Source organism: Emiliania huxleyi (genome assembly GCF_000372725.1).
Source record: "Emiliania huxleyi CCMP1516 unplaced genomic scaffold EMIHUscaffold_27, whole genome shotgun sequence".
Classification (NCBI taxonomy): Eukaryota; Haptophyta; order Isochrysidales; family Noelaerhabdaceae; genus Emiliania; species Emiliania huxleyi.
In genome coordinates this window covers 114,386-128,261 of record NW_005200011.1, presented here as the reverse complement: position 1 = coordinate 128,261, position 13,876 = coordinate 114,386, and the positions used below count along the sequence as shown (strand labels likewise).

General features: G+C 70.2%; 4 protein-coding genes across 4 annotated transcripts in view; 2 read left to right on the top strand and 2 right to left on the bottom strand.

The window, feature by feature from the left end:
• Positions 1-1,531: 1,531 nt before the first annotated feature.
• On the top strand, positions 1,532-7,236 carry EMIHUDRAFT_206527 (hypothetical protein; the record flags this gene model as incomplete). Its single annotated transcript, XM_005776914.1, has 8 exons — positions 1,532-1,545; positions 1,619-2,260; positions 2,942-2,978; positions 3,162-3,313; positions 3,428-3,613; positions 4,429-4,520; positions 4,598-4,746; positions 6,469-7,236. 8 exons carry the CDS (start codon positions 1,532-1,534, stop codon positions 7,234-7,236), a joined length of 2,040 nt encoding a protein of 679 aa, XP_005776971.1.
• Positions 7,237-7,350: 114 nt separating this feature from the next.
• On the top strand, positions 7,351-9,416 carry EMIHUDRAFT_206526 (hypothetical protein; the record flags this gene model as incomplete). Its single annotated transcript, XM_005776913.1, has 7 exons — positions 7,351-7,635; positions 7,733-7,791; positions 7,865-7,985; positions 8,033-8,169; positions 8,239-8,269; positions 8,496-8,831; positions 9,222-9,416. 7 exons carry the CDS (start codon positions 7,351-7,353, stop codon positions 9,414-9,416), a joined length of 1,164 nt encoding a protein of 387 aa, XP_005776970.1.
• Positions 9,417-10,275: 859 nt separating this feature from the next.
• EMIHUDRAFT_58898 (methionine sulfoxide reductase) lies at positions 10,276-10,744 on the bottom strand (the record flags this gene model as incomplete). The annotated part of the gene is made up of 2 exons (XM_005776912.1): positions 10,276-10,569; positions 10,640-10,744. Coding segments are annotated over 2 exons (399 nt in total), but the record flags the coding sequence as incomplete, so codon positions are not given.
• A 2,333-nt stretch (positions 10,745-13,077) lies between these two features.
• EMIHUDRAFT_100973 (hypothetical protein) overlaps positions 13,078-13,876 on the bottom strand; it is a gene marked incomplete at both ends in the record, with an annotated part of 2,491 nt that continues 1,692 nt past the window's right edge. Inside the window, 2 exons of the mRNA XM_005776911.1 lie at positions 13,078-13,439; positions 13,572-13,671. Of these exons, the coding sequence (XP_005776968.1) occupies positions 13,078-13,439; positions 13,572-13,671 (462 nt within the window). The remainder of the gene's footprint in view (positions 13,440-13,571; positions 13,672-13,876) is intronic.

Here is a 13,876-nt window from a genome sequence, read left to right as displayed (position 1 = left end):
GCCGCTGCGTTCGGTGGCTTCGTACTGCACGGGTGACGGCGGTGGTGGTGCAGCGGCGGCGAGCTCGGTTGGAGACTTTGGCGACTCGGCGGGTGCAGGCGGCAACGCGGGCGGTGCGTCGTTGAGGTAGACGGTGCCGGGGGATAGCACTGGTGGCGGTGGCGGCGGCAGTGTGGGCGGTGGGGCGGCGGTGCCGGCGGCTCGGAGGCTTGGGTCGTGTCCGTCCTCCAGGCAGCGCAGAACCAGGCCGGCCTCGAGCTGTTCCTCCTCGGACGTGGCGGTGATGAGCGCCCTGGTTGCCTCGTCGACGGAGGTGGGCACCGTGGGCACCGCCCGCTTCCGGCGGGTGTCTGCCGCGTCCGGAGCAGCGCAGCAGCTGTTTTAGTGGAGGCGAGGCTCCTTCGAACCCCGTCGTGGGTCGCCTGGCCCGCCGTGGCGACTGTCGTTGTTGCCTGACTCTGATTCGTCGTCGGAGCGGTCGGACCGGGTGCGGGTGTTGGTGGTTCCAGGCGTGGCGTAGATGGTGACGCTGAAGATGTGCCACGGGCCTGGGAAAGCGCCGCCCTGCGCGGGCATGTACTCGGGGCGTGCGAGGGCGCCTGCCTGCGTAGGCGAGGCTGCCGTCGCGACGGAATCCAAGTGGGTATCGGCGCTGTCGAGTTGCAGTCGGGCGAGGGGCTGGGCGACTGCGCGGGTGGTGGCGGCGCTCGACGTGAGCGCGGCGGTGGCGAGGGCGAGGCCCGGGAAGGCGCCTCCGTAGAAGTTGCAGCCGAAGCGCGGCGCACATCCTCCCGGCGAGATCTTCCGCTTCTTGGGGGGGAGTGTGCAGTCGCCGTCGGAGGAGGAGCCGGCAACCGAGGTCGGGCCGTTGTCGGAGCTGCAGCTGGGGCCGGCTGTGCCGTGCGCGGGAGTTGGGCTCGGGTTGGCTGGCGGGGGCGCGGTGTCAGCGGAGGGAGGCGCGGTGGGGGGCGTGGCTGCGGCTGCGGTGGCGGCTGCGGTGGCGGTGGCGGTGGCGTCGGCGGTGGCGGTACCGAGGGCACCGGGCGTGAGGAGGGTGGGGTTGGCGGCCGCCGCTTCGGTCGCTGGCACGGGATCGCCGTTGAAGGGGTACCAGTGGTCAAGTGCAATCGGGAAGCCGGCAGGGAGCGGCACGTGTAGGTTGATGTGTTGAAGCGCTGCCGGGACGCCCCCATTGTCTTCACCGTACTTTTTGTGGATCGCTCCGCTGCCGCCGATTGCCCCATGTGCAGCGCAGAGATCCCAGCAGCTGAAGATGCCGCGTCCGAGTCGAGGGATGTAAAGAGCATAGACGGGCGGCTCCTTCTTCTTCTTCCCGTTGCCGGCGGCCCAGACCCCAGGTAGTAACGTGGCGAGGGTGATGGCTGGTCTGGAGCTGAAGGCGGCGACGCAGAGTTGAGCGGTGTACGGGTTGACGATGATGTGAGATATGTCGTAAAGAATGTCGTAAGAGATGACGGTCTCGGGACGGAACAGATCGAGGGCGTGTTGGCAGGACGACAGGTCTCTCTAAATGTCCGGTCTTCGGTTGTGGCTCTTGACGTTTTTGGAGTCGGACCGACGACCGTGTTCTCGTCGGTCGCTGTCCGATGCCGGGCAGGAGAGCCGCACGGGCAGCGCCCCTCCTTGCTTTGCTGCAGCTCGTTGGAGGGGTGGATGGCGCGTGCAATCCCTTCTGCGAGAAGAAGACCGAGCCGTGGGAGTCGCTCTGCACCTGGAATGGCTGCGACAGTTGCAGCGAATGCTACGTCCAACCACCGCCTGCAAGCCCGCCACAATGCCAGGGCTTCTGTGAAGCAAAGACGCAACCCTGGGACGCCCGGTGCAGCTGGGCCGGCTGCGGCGGCTGCACCGAGTGCGGCGCCGAGTCCGAGTGCAAGCCGTTTTGTGAGGACAAGACGCAGGCATGGGATGACAAGTGCACCTGGGAGGGCTGCAAGGGCTGCACCGAGTGCTCTCCCGCGCCGGCGTGCAAGCCGTTTTGTGAGGACAAGACGCAGGCATGGGATGACAAGTGCACCTGGGAGGGCTGCAAGGGCTGCACCGAGTGCTCTCTCCGTGCACCGGTGTGCAAGCCGTTTTGTGAAGACAAGACGCAAGACTGGGATAACAAGTGCACCTGGGGGGGGTGCAACGGCTGCACCGAGTGTTCCCCCGCGCCGGTGTGCAAGCCATTCTGTGAGGACAAGACGCAAGACTGGGATAACAAGTGCACCTGGGGGGGCTGCAACGGCTGCTCCGAGTGCGGCCCGTCGGCACAGGGCGCATCGCCTCCGCCGCTATCCCCCTCACCGCCGCCGCCGACGCCGCTGCCGCCGCCCTCGCCGCCGCCCTCTCCGCCGCCCTCGCCGCCGCCCTCGCCGCCGCCCTCGCCGCCCCCATCTCCGCCGCCCTCTCCGCCGCCCTCTCCGCCGCCCTCTCCGCCGCCCTCTCCGCCGCCCTCTCCGCCGCCCTCGCCGCCGCCCTCGCCGCCGCCCTCGCCGCCACCCTCGCCGCCGCCCTCTCCGCCGCCCTCTCCGCCGCCCTCGCCGCCGCCCTCGTCGCCGCCAGCATCGCCGCCCTCCTCGCCTCCTGCCGCGCCGCCATCTCCGCCGCCCTCTCCGCCGCCCTCTCCGCCGCCCTCGCCGCCGCCCTCGCCGCCGCCCTCTCCGCCGCCCTCGCCACCGCCTTCGCCGCCGCCCTCTCCGCCGCCCTCGTCACCGCCCTCTCCACCACCGCCTTCCTTCCCGCCAGCCGTGCCCACCGAAGAGCCACAGGCTCCTCCACCGCCTCCCTCATCGCCACCGCCGTTACCACCACCACCATCGGCGCCGCCGCCGCTGCCGCCGCCGCCTTCTCCGTGGCCACCTCCTCCTTCACCCCCCCCTCCGTCGCCGCCGCCCTCCCCACCGCCGAGCACACCGCCCTTCCCGCCCTTGACCAGCACACTCCACTACGAGGCCCAACTGCCTGTCAGCGAGGTGAAGGAGGGCGCCCAAGATGCTGCATATACATCCCGCTATTCCAACTGGCACTCGAGAAGACACATTCGGCTGCATCGCATCGAGTGCACGCCCTGGTGTCGAAGCGCTTCGACTCACGAGGTCGTCAGGACCCCCGGCTTGCCACTGTTCTTATTTGTTGGTTCCTGCGTTTACTCTTAGGAGGACACCACCATCGGCAACATCGTCGACACCGTGGAGGCGAGGCCGGAGAGATTCTCCGAGATCGCCGCACCGTCTCTGACCACGGGCATTTGCGCCCAACAGGCGGCCATGGGGGCCACGGAGGAGTCTGAAATCGAGCTCCTGCAGCAGTGCGTCATGCCGAGATAGCCGCGATCCACGTTGCACACTACACCCTGCGTTCCCATGCTCCCTCACGCGAAGACGTAAGCCCTGTGCCTATGTCCGTCTGGCCGGCACTGCAGGGATGGTCCGATTACCTTTGACATCGCGGACGGGCAGCAGGTCACTGGCGACCAGATTAAGACGGCCGTCAAGTCACAGTGCTATGAGGGCAGCGAGTGCGACGTCAACGCAACCGAAACGCATGCCGAGCTCCATCGCTGGCGCGGTGCGGCGTGGACTCACGCGAGGGGCGGTGTGCGCTCTAGGTGGTGACCGCCGCCGAGGCCCTATCTATCTTCGACTTTCATGGCCGCCCGAGCCCACCACCCGCACCGCCTGCCCTCCCACCACACCTACCGGGGATGGCGCCGGTGCCGCCACCACTGCCTCCGCCGTATCCGCCCAGCAGGGCGCCTGCTCCTCCACCTCCGCCGCCGCCGCCGTTGAATCCAGTGCCACCACTACATCCGCCTCACCCCCCCGAGTCGCCGCCACCGCCATCGGCTCCTCCGTCGCTCCCTCGCCCGCCATCTTTGCCGTCGCCACCCACGGTGCCGCCGCTATCTCCGCAGCCGCTGCCTCCGCCGCTGCCTCCACCGACAGCGCACCGGCGACGCCTCAAGCACGTCAGCACCTGCGCTAGTGGCAGGTACTGGTACTCCTTCCGGGTGCGTGGAATAGCCGAAAGCCACCTCACCGAGAGATTTCTCTGTCCGAGAGCACAACGGAGAAGTGGGCCGCGTTGTCCTCCATTCTATCTAGTCTTATGGCCGCGCACGGCTAGAAGCAGTCACGTTGGCATGCCTATGCAGGCGCCATGCTCGTCCTGTCCCAACGGATTCCGGGTCCTGAGAGCTAGGAGCAGCAGTTCGTGCAGTTGCAGCTTCGGCTCATCGCTTCAGCATGAATAGGTTTTACAAGGTCGAGTCAGCAACCCGTGCTCGTCGTCTTGGTTTGCGTCTGCAGTCCAGAGGCTTGGCCACAACAGCGTTCGATTGCGCAGGATTTCGCCCATGCCCCGGCACATATCCCGGTTGCACCTCGTGAAGCACCAATCACAACTTTGCCTTGCTCTGTGCAGGAACGGGCGAGCGCTCTCGGAGCAGGACCTCAACCAAACCGTTCGTGCCATCAACGCGTCGCAGGTTGCTGCTGACTTGGCGGATACAGCAGGTGGCGAGGAGATACGGCCGAGTTGCCGTCGAGATATAGCCGTGGATGCGAATCAAACGATGCGTTCGATTCTTCAGGCGTGCAAGTGCAAGCGGAGTCAGCGGGGTCGGAGATCGACGTTGCCATCGAGGCCACTTCTCTGGGCTCGAGCTGCGAGATTGGCGATGTCAGCTCGGCGCTCGCCCACACGACAGGCTCCAACGTGTCGACCGTGTCCGAGGACTGCGTCGCACCGCCGAGGCCGCCGCCGTCGCCGCCGCCGTCACCGCCGTCTATACCGCCGTCGCCCTCGCCGCCGCCGCCGTCGCTGCCGCCGGCCCCGCCGCCACCGGCCCCTCCGCCGCCCACTCCGCCGCCGCCGTCGCTGTCGCCCTCGCCGCCGCCGCCGGCCCCGCCGCCACCGGCCCCTCCGCCGCCCACTCCGCCGCCGCCGTCGCTGTCGCCCTCGCCGCCGCCGCCGGCCCCGCCGCCACCGGCCCCTCCGCCGCCCACTCCGCCGCCGCCGTCGCTGTCGCCCTCGCCGCCGCCGCCGGCCCCGCCGCCACCGGCCCCTCCGCCGCCCACTCCGCCGCCGCCGTCGCTGTCGCCCTCGCCGCCGCCGCCGGCCCCGCCGCCACCGGCCCCGCCGCCGCCCACTCCGCCGCCGCCGTCGCTGTCGCCCTCGCCGCCGCCGCCGGCCCCGCCGCCACCGGCCCCTCCGCCGCCCACTCCGCCGCCGCCGTCGCTGTCGCCCTCGCCGCCGCCGCCGGCCCCGCCGCCACCCGCCCCTCCGCCGCCCACTCCGCCGCCGCCGTCGCTGTCGCCCTCGCCGCCGCCGCCGGCCCCGCCGCCGCCGGCCCCGCCGCCACCGGCCCCTCCGCCGCCCACTCCGCCACCGCCGTCGCTGTCGCCCTCGCCGCCGCCGCCGGCCCCGCCGCCACCGGCCCCGCCGCCGCCCACTCCGCCGCCGCCGTCGCTGTCGCCCTCGCCGCCGCCGCCGGCCCCGCCGCCACCGGCCCCTCCGCCGCCCACTCCGCCGCCGCCGTCGCTGTCGCCCTCGCCGCCGCCGCCGGCCCCGCCGCCACCCGCCCCTCCGCCGCCCACTCCGCCGCCGCCGTCGCTGTCGCCCTCGCCGCCGCCGCCGGCCCCGCCGCCACCGGCCCCTCCGCCGCCCACTCCGCCGCCGCCGTCGCTGTCGCCCTCGCCGCCGCCGCCGGCCCCGCCGCCACCGGCCCCTCCGCCGCCCACTGCGCCGCCGCCGTCGCTGTCGCCCTCGACGCCGCCGCCGGCCCCGCCGCCACCGGCCCCTCCGCCGCCCACTCCGCCGCCGCCGTCGCTGTCGCCCTCGCCGCCGCCGCCGGCCCCGCCGCCACCGGCCCCTCCGCCGCCCACTCCGCCGCCGCCGTCGCTGTCACCCTCGCCGCCGCCGCCGGCCCCGCCGCCACCTGCCCCTCCGCCGCCCACTCCGCCGCCGCCGTCGCTGTCGCCCTCGCCGCCGCCGCCGGCCCCGCCGCCACCGGCCCCTCCGCCGCCCACTCCGCCGCCGCCGTCGCTGCCGCCCTCGCCGCCTCCCACGCCGCCGCCTCCGGCACCGCCTCCGCCGGCCCCTCCGCCGCCCTCGCCGCCGCCGCCGTCGCTGTCGCCCTCGCCGCCACTGCCCTCACCGCCGCCTCCGGCACCGCCGCCCACTCCGCCGCCGCCACCCTTACCGCCGCCTCCGGCACCGCCGCCGCCGGCCCCTCCGCCGCCCTCGCCGCCGCCGCCGTCGCTGTCGCCCTCGCCGCCTCCCACGCCGCCGCCTCCGGCACCGCCGCCGCCGGCCCCTCCGCCGCCCTCGCCGCCGCCGCCGTCGCTGTCGCCCTCGCCGCCTCCCACGCCGCCGCCTCCGGCACCGCCGCCGCCTGCCCCTCCGCCGCCCTCGCCGTCGCCGCCGTCGCTGTCGCCCCCTCTTCTACCCGGCATGGTGCAGCTGAGCTGCGATTTCGAGGTCGACACTTGCGCCTGGACCGACACCGCGCCGGACGGGTACTCTTGGACGCGCACGAACGGCGGCACGCCATCGTACAGCACAGGCCCGGGCAGTGGCCACAGCGGCTCGGGCTCCTACCTCTTCACCGAGGCCAGTGGTCGCACCAACACGCCGCACCAGCTCGAGAGCCCGCTCTTCTCGCTCCAGCAGGCCGCCACCCTCTCCTTCTCCTACCACATGTACGGCTCCAACATGGGCACCCTCTCCTTCGAGGCTTACGACAACGAGACGGGCTGGTCGACGCTCTGGAGCAGGGCTGGCAACCAGGGCAATAGCTGGCTCGACGCGGCGGTCGTTCTGCCCGCCTCGACGGTGCAAGTGCGCTTCAACGGCCGGACGGGAAACGGCTGGTACTCGGACATGGCGCTGGACGACGTCTCCTTCTCGCAGTTTGTGCCTCCAGCATCGCCGCCGTCGCCGCCCTCGCCTCCGCCGCAACGGTGCGACTCATACAGTGCCATGCACGTGTGCTGGTCGAATGACGGCTCCGGCAATCACGGCTTCACGGGCAACAACCGAACTTACCTCGGGACGCCCGACACCTCCGCGGGCTGCCGCGCGCTGTGCGAGGAGCAGAGCGAGACGGGCTGCTGCGAGTGGCGCTCGAGCAAACACTGCAACTGGAAGCGGAATGCCGATCTGTATGACTCGGCGGCACACACGGACACGATGAGCTTCCTGTGCTCTGTTTGGTCCAAATTGGGGTAGAGGGACCGAAAAAAGAAAGCCAGGTGCCCGTGGATGGCGTGGGCGATATGCTGCCGATATGCTGCCGAGGGGCTACTGGCTGCTCCTAACGCAGCCGCGAAAGGCCGACGAGAAATGCCGCGAGACGAAGGAAACCACCCATGGCCGCTGCGTCCAAATTTGCTGCTCCTTCTGGCGGACGACATGGGCTGGGGCGACTGGCCGAACGCAAACATGCCTCTCCGCCACCTCGACGCGCTCGCCGCCGCCGGCACTCGCTTCACGGCCTTCTACACGCCGTCGTGCATCTGCTCGCCGGCGCGTGGCGCGCTGCTGACCGGCCGGATGGCGATTCGATGGGGTGGCGCCGGCGCAACATGGCACGGCACGGCCTTTGGAGCGGGCGCAAATGGTGGGCGGGTGACATTAGATGCGGAACGAGGCACATCCACAGACATGTCTGACTTGGCGGTGCGACCGGATCTCAATTTCTCTCTGTAGGCTGCCGGCCTCGGAGCACACCATTGGGACGGAGCTCCGCTCGCTCGGCTACGCGACGGCCATGGCGGGAAAGTGGTACGAGTCACGGGCAGTGGATTGTGAAGCAATCCCTCTGTTCGCCGCCGTGACCACTGCGCCGGCCGCGTAGGCACCTCGGCCAGGCGGCGGGACACACGCCCCGCGACCACGGCTTTGACCGCTTCCTCGGCATCCCCTTCTCCACCGACATGGGACGCCTCGCAGCTGGGAGCGGGGCAGGCGTGGCCGAGGTGTGACCCAGGCGTGGCCGAGGCGTCTAGGCTCCTCCGCGTGGCAGCTGAGCGACGCGCTGCCGCTGCCGCTGCTCGCCAACGAGTCGATCGCGGAGCAGCCCGCCGACATCGGAGCGCTCACCGCCACGTACCTCTCCTTCTCTCGCGAGTTTGTGTTCTCCGCCGCCCGCCGCGCCCAGCCGTGGCTCGGCCGCGTCTCCCCTCGGCCAGCTGCACGAGGTGCGCCTCTCCAGACCAGTTCTGCGAACAGGTTCCTCTTCGTCTCCTTCCACCAGCCGCACGTGCCGCTCGCGCCCTCGCCCCGCTTCTGCAACCGGTCTGCCGCGGGGAGCTACGGCGACACGCTGCTCGAGATGGACGAGGCGCTCTAGTAGCAGTAGCAGTGAAGAGACGCTGTTCACACCTGCTCGAGATGGACGAGGCGCTCTCTGGTCAGCGGAGCTGTAGTGCGCCGTCTCAGAGCCTCCACGGAGCCCTCTCGGAGCCTTCTCGGAGCCTTCCCTGCAGGCGATCGGCGAGCTGGGCAGGATCGTCTCGGAGGCCGGCGCGGCGCGCAGCACGCTGACGCTCTTCGCGTCCGACAACGGCCCGTGGGTGGAGATGGCCCCCGCGGCTGGCTCGGCAGGCCCGCTGCGGGGCGGCAAGTTCACGACGTACGAGGGAGGCATCCGCGTGCCCGCGCTCGCGCACTTGCCGGGCACCGTGCCGGCCGGCCGCGTGACGGCCGCCGTGGCCTCGCTGCTGGACGTGCTCCCCACCGCCGTCCGGCTCGCGGGCGGGACTCCGCGCGCGCAGCTGCTCGACGGGAGGGACCTCCGCCCGCTCCTGTCCGGGCGGAGCGAGGTGAGCCCCCCGCACCGCCTCCTCGGCGGCACCCGCGCCCTCTCCTGAGCTGCCTCGGGCCGCACAGGCGGGCCCGCACCGCTGCCTCTTCTTCTTTGGAGGCACGCCCGGCGCCGGCTGCCGCGGCGACCGGCGGCGGTGCCCCGGCCTGTGGGCGGCGTCCTGTCGCGTTTACTCATCCAAGGAGGCCATTCGAATGGAATCAGGTGCCCCGGCCTGTGGGCTGCGCGCTGCGGCGACTACAAGCTGCACTTCGCCACGCGCGCCGGCCAGCGCTCCTCCCCGGTGGCGAGGCAGCACCTCTACCACGTCGGGCGGGACGCGGCCGAGTCGAGGCCGCTCCACGCGCGCCGCCGCGGCGGCGCGCTCGACGACTTCTCGCCCTCCGAGGCCGAGCGCTCGATCGCGCGGATCAACGCCTCCGTCGCCGCTCTGGAGGCGACGCTGCCGGGCAGCAGAGGAGCGCCTCCCGTCCCTAACCAGCTCGGGCGCGGCTACTCGCGGAACGCCACCCTCTGCTGCCATTCCTCGGGATCGGGACGGCGGCTCTCCGACTCGCAGAAGGCGAGCGAGCCCCCGACCTGACTTTCGTGCGGTGCGGGCAGCGCCCCATCACACGCCCTGCCGCTGCGGGTAGGCGCCGGCCAGACACCAGCGCGGCTCTGCCGGGCACAGCTTGCCTCGGTGCACGTGCAGCCCCCGCAACTGGCGCGCGCCCACTTGCGCGCGGCTGTGGCCGCCATGTGGCCAGCCGCGCCCGCCCGTCGGCGTCGCGTGTGAAAATCGCGCCGCACAAGCTCGCGCTGCCCGCGATGCGTGGTGGCGCAGAAGGCCACCAGATGGGCGAGAAACGAGCACTTCACTGTGAACGCTTGAGTGTTGAGAGACTCTTCTCTCTTGCGCTTTCCCGCGTGGTCTCGCGATTTTGTCCTCGCGCAGCGCGCAAGCCGCGAGCCTAAATAAATAAATAAAAACGGACGTCTGTCGACTGTTGCTCTGTGTCTGTGTGAGATGGGTAAAAAGAGGTCCTGCGCCCAGCCTACACGGCATGTTACACAGGATTTTTTACGGTCATATATCGCACAAACATGTCCCACCCAGTGCGTGTGAGAGCTGCAGTGTGTGACCGGTGTGAGGTGTGACCGTCGCGCGTCGGTGCGCGGACCTCCCCGGCCGCGGGGTGAAGCGGTGACCCCGGTGTGAGCGGAGAGCGGTGACCGGTGTCTCCCGGTGCGGTCTCCTCCGCCGCACGCGCATTGCGCCCGGCGAGCGAGGCGGCGAGAAAAACGAGACAAACAATAAAAAGACAAAAAATAAAAGCCGCTTGTTTAGGTCAATACGCTCTCGCTTGTCCCCCTCCCACCTTAGGTGGTTGCAGCCAGGATGGCAGCTCAACCGGCTTGGCCGCAGGCGCTTCGCCGGCGATCGGCTCACTGCCGTCCTCGGCTCGGAACACCAGGGCGCCGCCGTCGATGCAGAAGCGTTTGCCGCTCTCCGCGGCGCGTGTGCCAGGGAACAAGAACCCGTCGGCGAAGACGTCGCCGAGGTGGCCGCCGCAGGTCCCGCAGCGGACCTCTGTGCCCCCGACGGCGGCTAGGACGGGATTGTTCTTCAAGACCTCGACGGCGGGGAGTGAAGTCGCGAAGCTCGGCCATCCCGTCCCAGAGTTGAACTTGTCGACGCTGCTGAAGAGCGCCGAGTCGCAGGCAGCGCAGTGGTACGTGCCGGCACGCTTCTCCTATGCGACCAAGGTGCGACCTCACGAGCGTGCTCGACGCATCTAATACTGCCGCTCAGGAAGTGTCAACCTTGTAGAGCGGCGACGTATTCGGCTGCTCGGTCCCGCCCTTGCGCAGAATGTAGTACTGTTCGCCGCTCAGCACGTAGGCCCACTCGCGCTCCGATCGCTGCACGGAGTAGCCATCACTGCGAGACTTCTCCGCGTGCGCCGGGCAAGCGCTCAGCAGCGTGGATGAAACGCCGAGCCCGCACGCACACGCGGAGCGGCGCGACAGAGACAGAGGCTGGCGCAGGCCCATCACCGCGAGCATTGAGACGAGCATCTAGGCACCTATGTGAGCCTCGGCGAGCGCGAAGGCGCGGACCCGGTGCGCGCGCTGGCGCCGCGCGCTACGACGATGGCAGTCCGGGTTTTGCGAGACGGGTGTCGTCCGGCAAGATGGCATCACGCTCGCACCTGCCGACCGCCGCCACGGCGGCGAGACGCCTTCTCCGCCACCGCGGCGCCGGCCACAGGCCAGCGCTAGGCAGCTGCCGGCCACACTGGGCCGGATTTGCCGGTAACCGTCGCCGCACACTCCTACATCCACGCCGCTGTGACGTCTGGCGACGAGGCGCCGGCCGCCAAGCTTCATCGCCAAGGTGGTCGCTCGCTGGTCCTCTCGGCTCGGCCACGCGTCGGCCCAGCTCACACGAGCTCCAGACAGCCACCAGTCGCCACGCGCAAAGCGTACGGGTCGCCGGCTCCCTGTTGTGCTCTCACGCTGGCCGGCGTAAAACTGTACTGGCAGTTGTCATGCCGTACCCGTCGCGTTTCGAAAGGGAGCCCTCAGTCGACGCCTCTACACGCACCGCGCCACCGCTCTCCACAACTGCTACCGTGGACATCAAGCTCCTCGACTCGATCTGCGGCTACGACGGCGCTCTAGCTGCTGGCTCTCGCGGGTGTCTGGCGACCCGCTCAGGCTTGCGAAACGGCCGGCCGCGGCGACGTGTTTCGAGCTCGCTGACCTTCTCCGCGCGGCTGGGCCCGCCCCTAGTCGGGGACGACCCGCCCAGTCACTGGGCAGCGCGTGCGCCGGCGTTCTGGACGACGGTGTGCCGATGCATCCGGGAGGCTCCGTGGGGCTGCTCTAGCAGCCTCGGGAGGGTCGAAAATCGAAGCCGAAGCGGCGGACCACGGAAGCTCCACGGACGGTGAGGCGGGCTGTGGTTGGCCCCCCCTGACCGGGTGAGGGAGTGGCGCCCCGGGAGTGCCGCTCCGGCGACGTCTGTGGCCTCCACGGTACCGTGACCGCGCCGGCCTCGCTCGGGAGGCTCTTTCGGAGCCGTCGGCCTCCGAAACCGTCGCGTTGCTGCGCCTGGACGGCTTCGATGCTCGCCAAACCCGTCGGCACCGTTCATATACACATGAATTGTGAACGAACGCGCATTTTTCTGATATCTTACTGAAATGTTCCCGAATGTTAGTTTCGATATCTAGTCCTCACGGACACAAAACAGAGGCCTCCTAGCACGGAGAAGCGACTAAGAGTCGCCGACGTGCGAGTAAGATACCAGAAAAATACGCCCGGAATCACAATTGATCCCGTCGACAAGGCGCCCCAATCGCGGAGGTCTGGCGCGGGCGTGGAGGCGAGCATCGACGCCTCGACGGTTGCTCTTCAGAGGCCGAAAACAGGCGCCTGAAAAAGGAGAGAACGCGAGACTGATCACGCGCGCGGAAAAGCCCGAGGGGCGAATCTAAAGTGCCGAGGCGCTTGCTAATCACCCCAGCTAGGGCCACGGAGGCGCTCGCGGCAGGTCTCCGCGCGCGCGCTGGCCGGTGGCAGCTGATCTCGGGCGGCGGGCGGCGGGAATGGGCTCGGGCGGCACCTTTTGCCCTCAAAAGTCGTTCGAGAGTACCGGGTCGCGGCGGGAACGCGCCCATCCGCTCGATGGGTGTCAGGAGTCGATCGCCTGCGCCACGAGCGAGCACGGGAGTCGTCGCGATGGGAGTCGTAGCGGCGTGGCGCTGGGCTTCGAGAGAGCGACGTGGGCGCGGCGGCGCGGGCGGCCGGTGGGGCGCGTGAGGTCCGCACCTTCGCGACGGGCAGGCTCGATACGGCCGCTGGCCGGGGCGGCCGCTCGACCGGCCGCCGCGGTCGTTCCGGCGGCGGCGTCGGCGTCGGCGTCGCGAGCGAACTGGCTCGCATTCGACGAGCGACCCTCTTCACAGAACCCGGACTGCCACCTTAACCGTGTGCGTTTATTGAGAACTGGCTCAAGCTCTCATCAGGCACAGGCGCCACAATCTCGAGATATTTTCTTCTTTTTCAAGAATAAATTTTCTATATGCGTGTGGGGGTTGAAGGACACCTAACGCGTCACCGCCGAGCGGCCTCGGACAACCGCGGCCAAACGGAGGCTCACACGTCGCTCGCGCCACTGTAGACAGCTTCGCCCCCGACTTTCTCTCGCTTGATCAGGGGTGGCAGTGCGCGCGATGGGGTGCCGCGGGTCCGCTTCACGGGCCGGCGAGCTGCGCGCGGTCCCTGTCCTCGCGGATGATGACCGGCACCGACGTCGGCGGGATGACGCCCGCCTCGGTGACGACCATGGTGAGGTACTTCATCGGCGTCACGTCGTACATCAGGTTGAGCAGCTTGAGCCGCGGCCGCTCGCGCCAGTCGGAGAGCGAGGCGCCGCCCTGGTCGGCGTCCGCCGCCTGGAGCAGCGCGTCGGGGTCGCCGAGCTCGTTGTAGCAGATCGCGTCGAGCAGGACCCGCTCCGTAAACTTGTACGTCTCGCAGCAGACGAGCACGGCGACCCCGTGCTCGTGCGCCGCCATGGCGACGAGCGCGGTGCCGGCGCGAGAGACGAGGGTGCCTGAGGGGAGGCGCGTGGGAGGTGTGTGCCGGGCTCGAGGGCGGTGCCGGCGAGGGCGAGGAGAGAGGCTTGCCGTTGACCAGCATCGACGAGGCCCCGAGCAGAACCTGCCGGCATGCATCAGCCGCTCACCATTCATCATGAGCTGGCCGAGGCAACGCATCGCGTGCCGGCGCGCGTGCCGTGCATGGGGGGGGGGGGGGGGGGGCCCAAGCCCTTCCCTGTGACCCCCCTTTGGGGGGGCCCAGGGGGGGCGGTAAACCCCCGGGGCGGCCCCCCCCCGGTGTGGCCCAAGACCGCGGGGGCCAGGACCCTTCACCCCTTTTCAGGCCTGGGCGGTGTGGAAAGGGGGCCCGGGGGGCGGGGAAACCCTTAAAAACGGATGGCCTCCTGTACCAAAGGGCGTCCCCCACCAAATAGGGACAGGGGATGCCTGC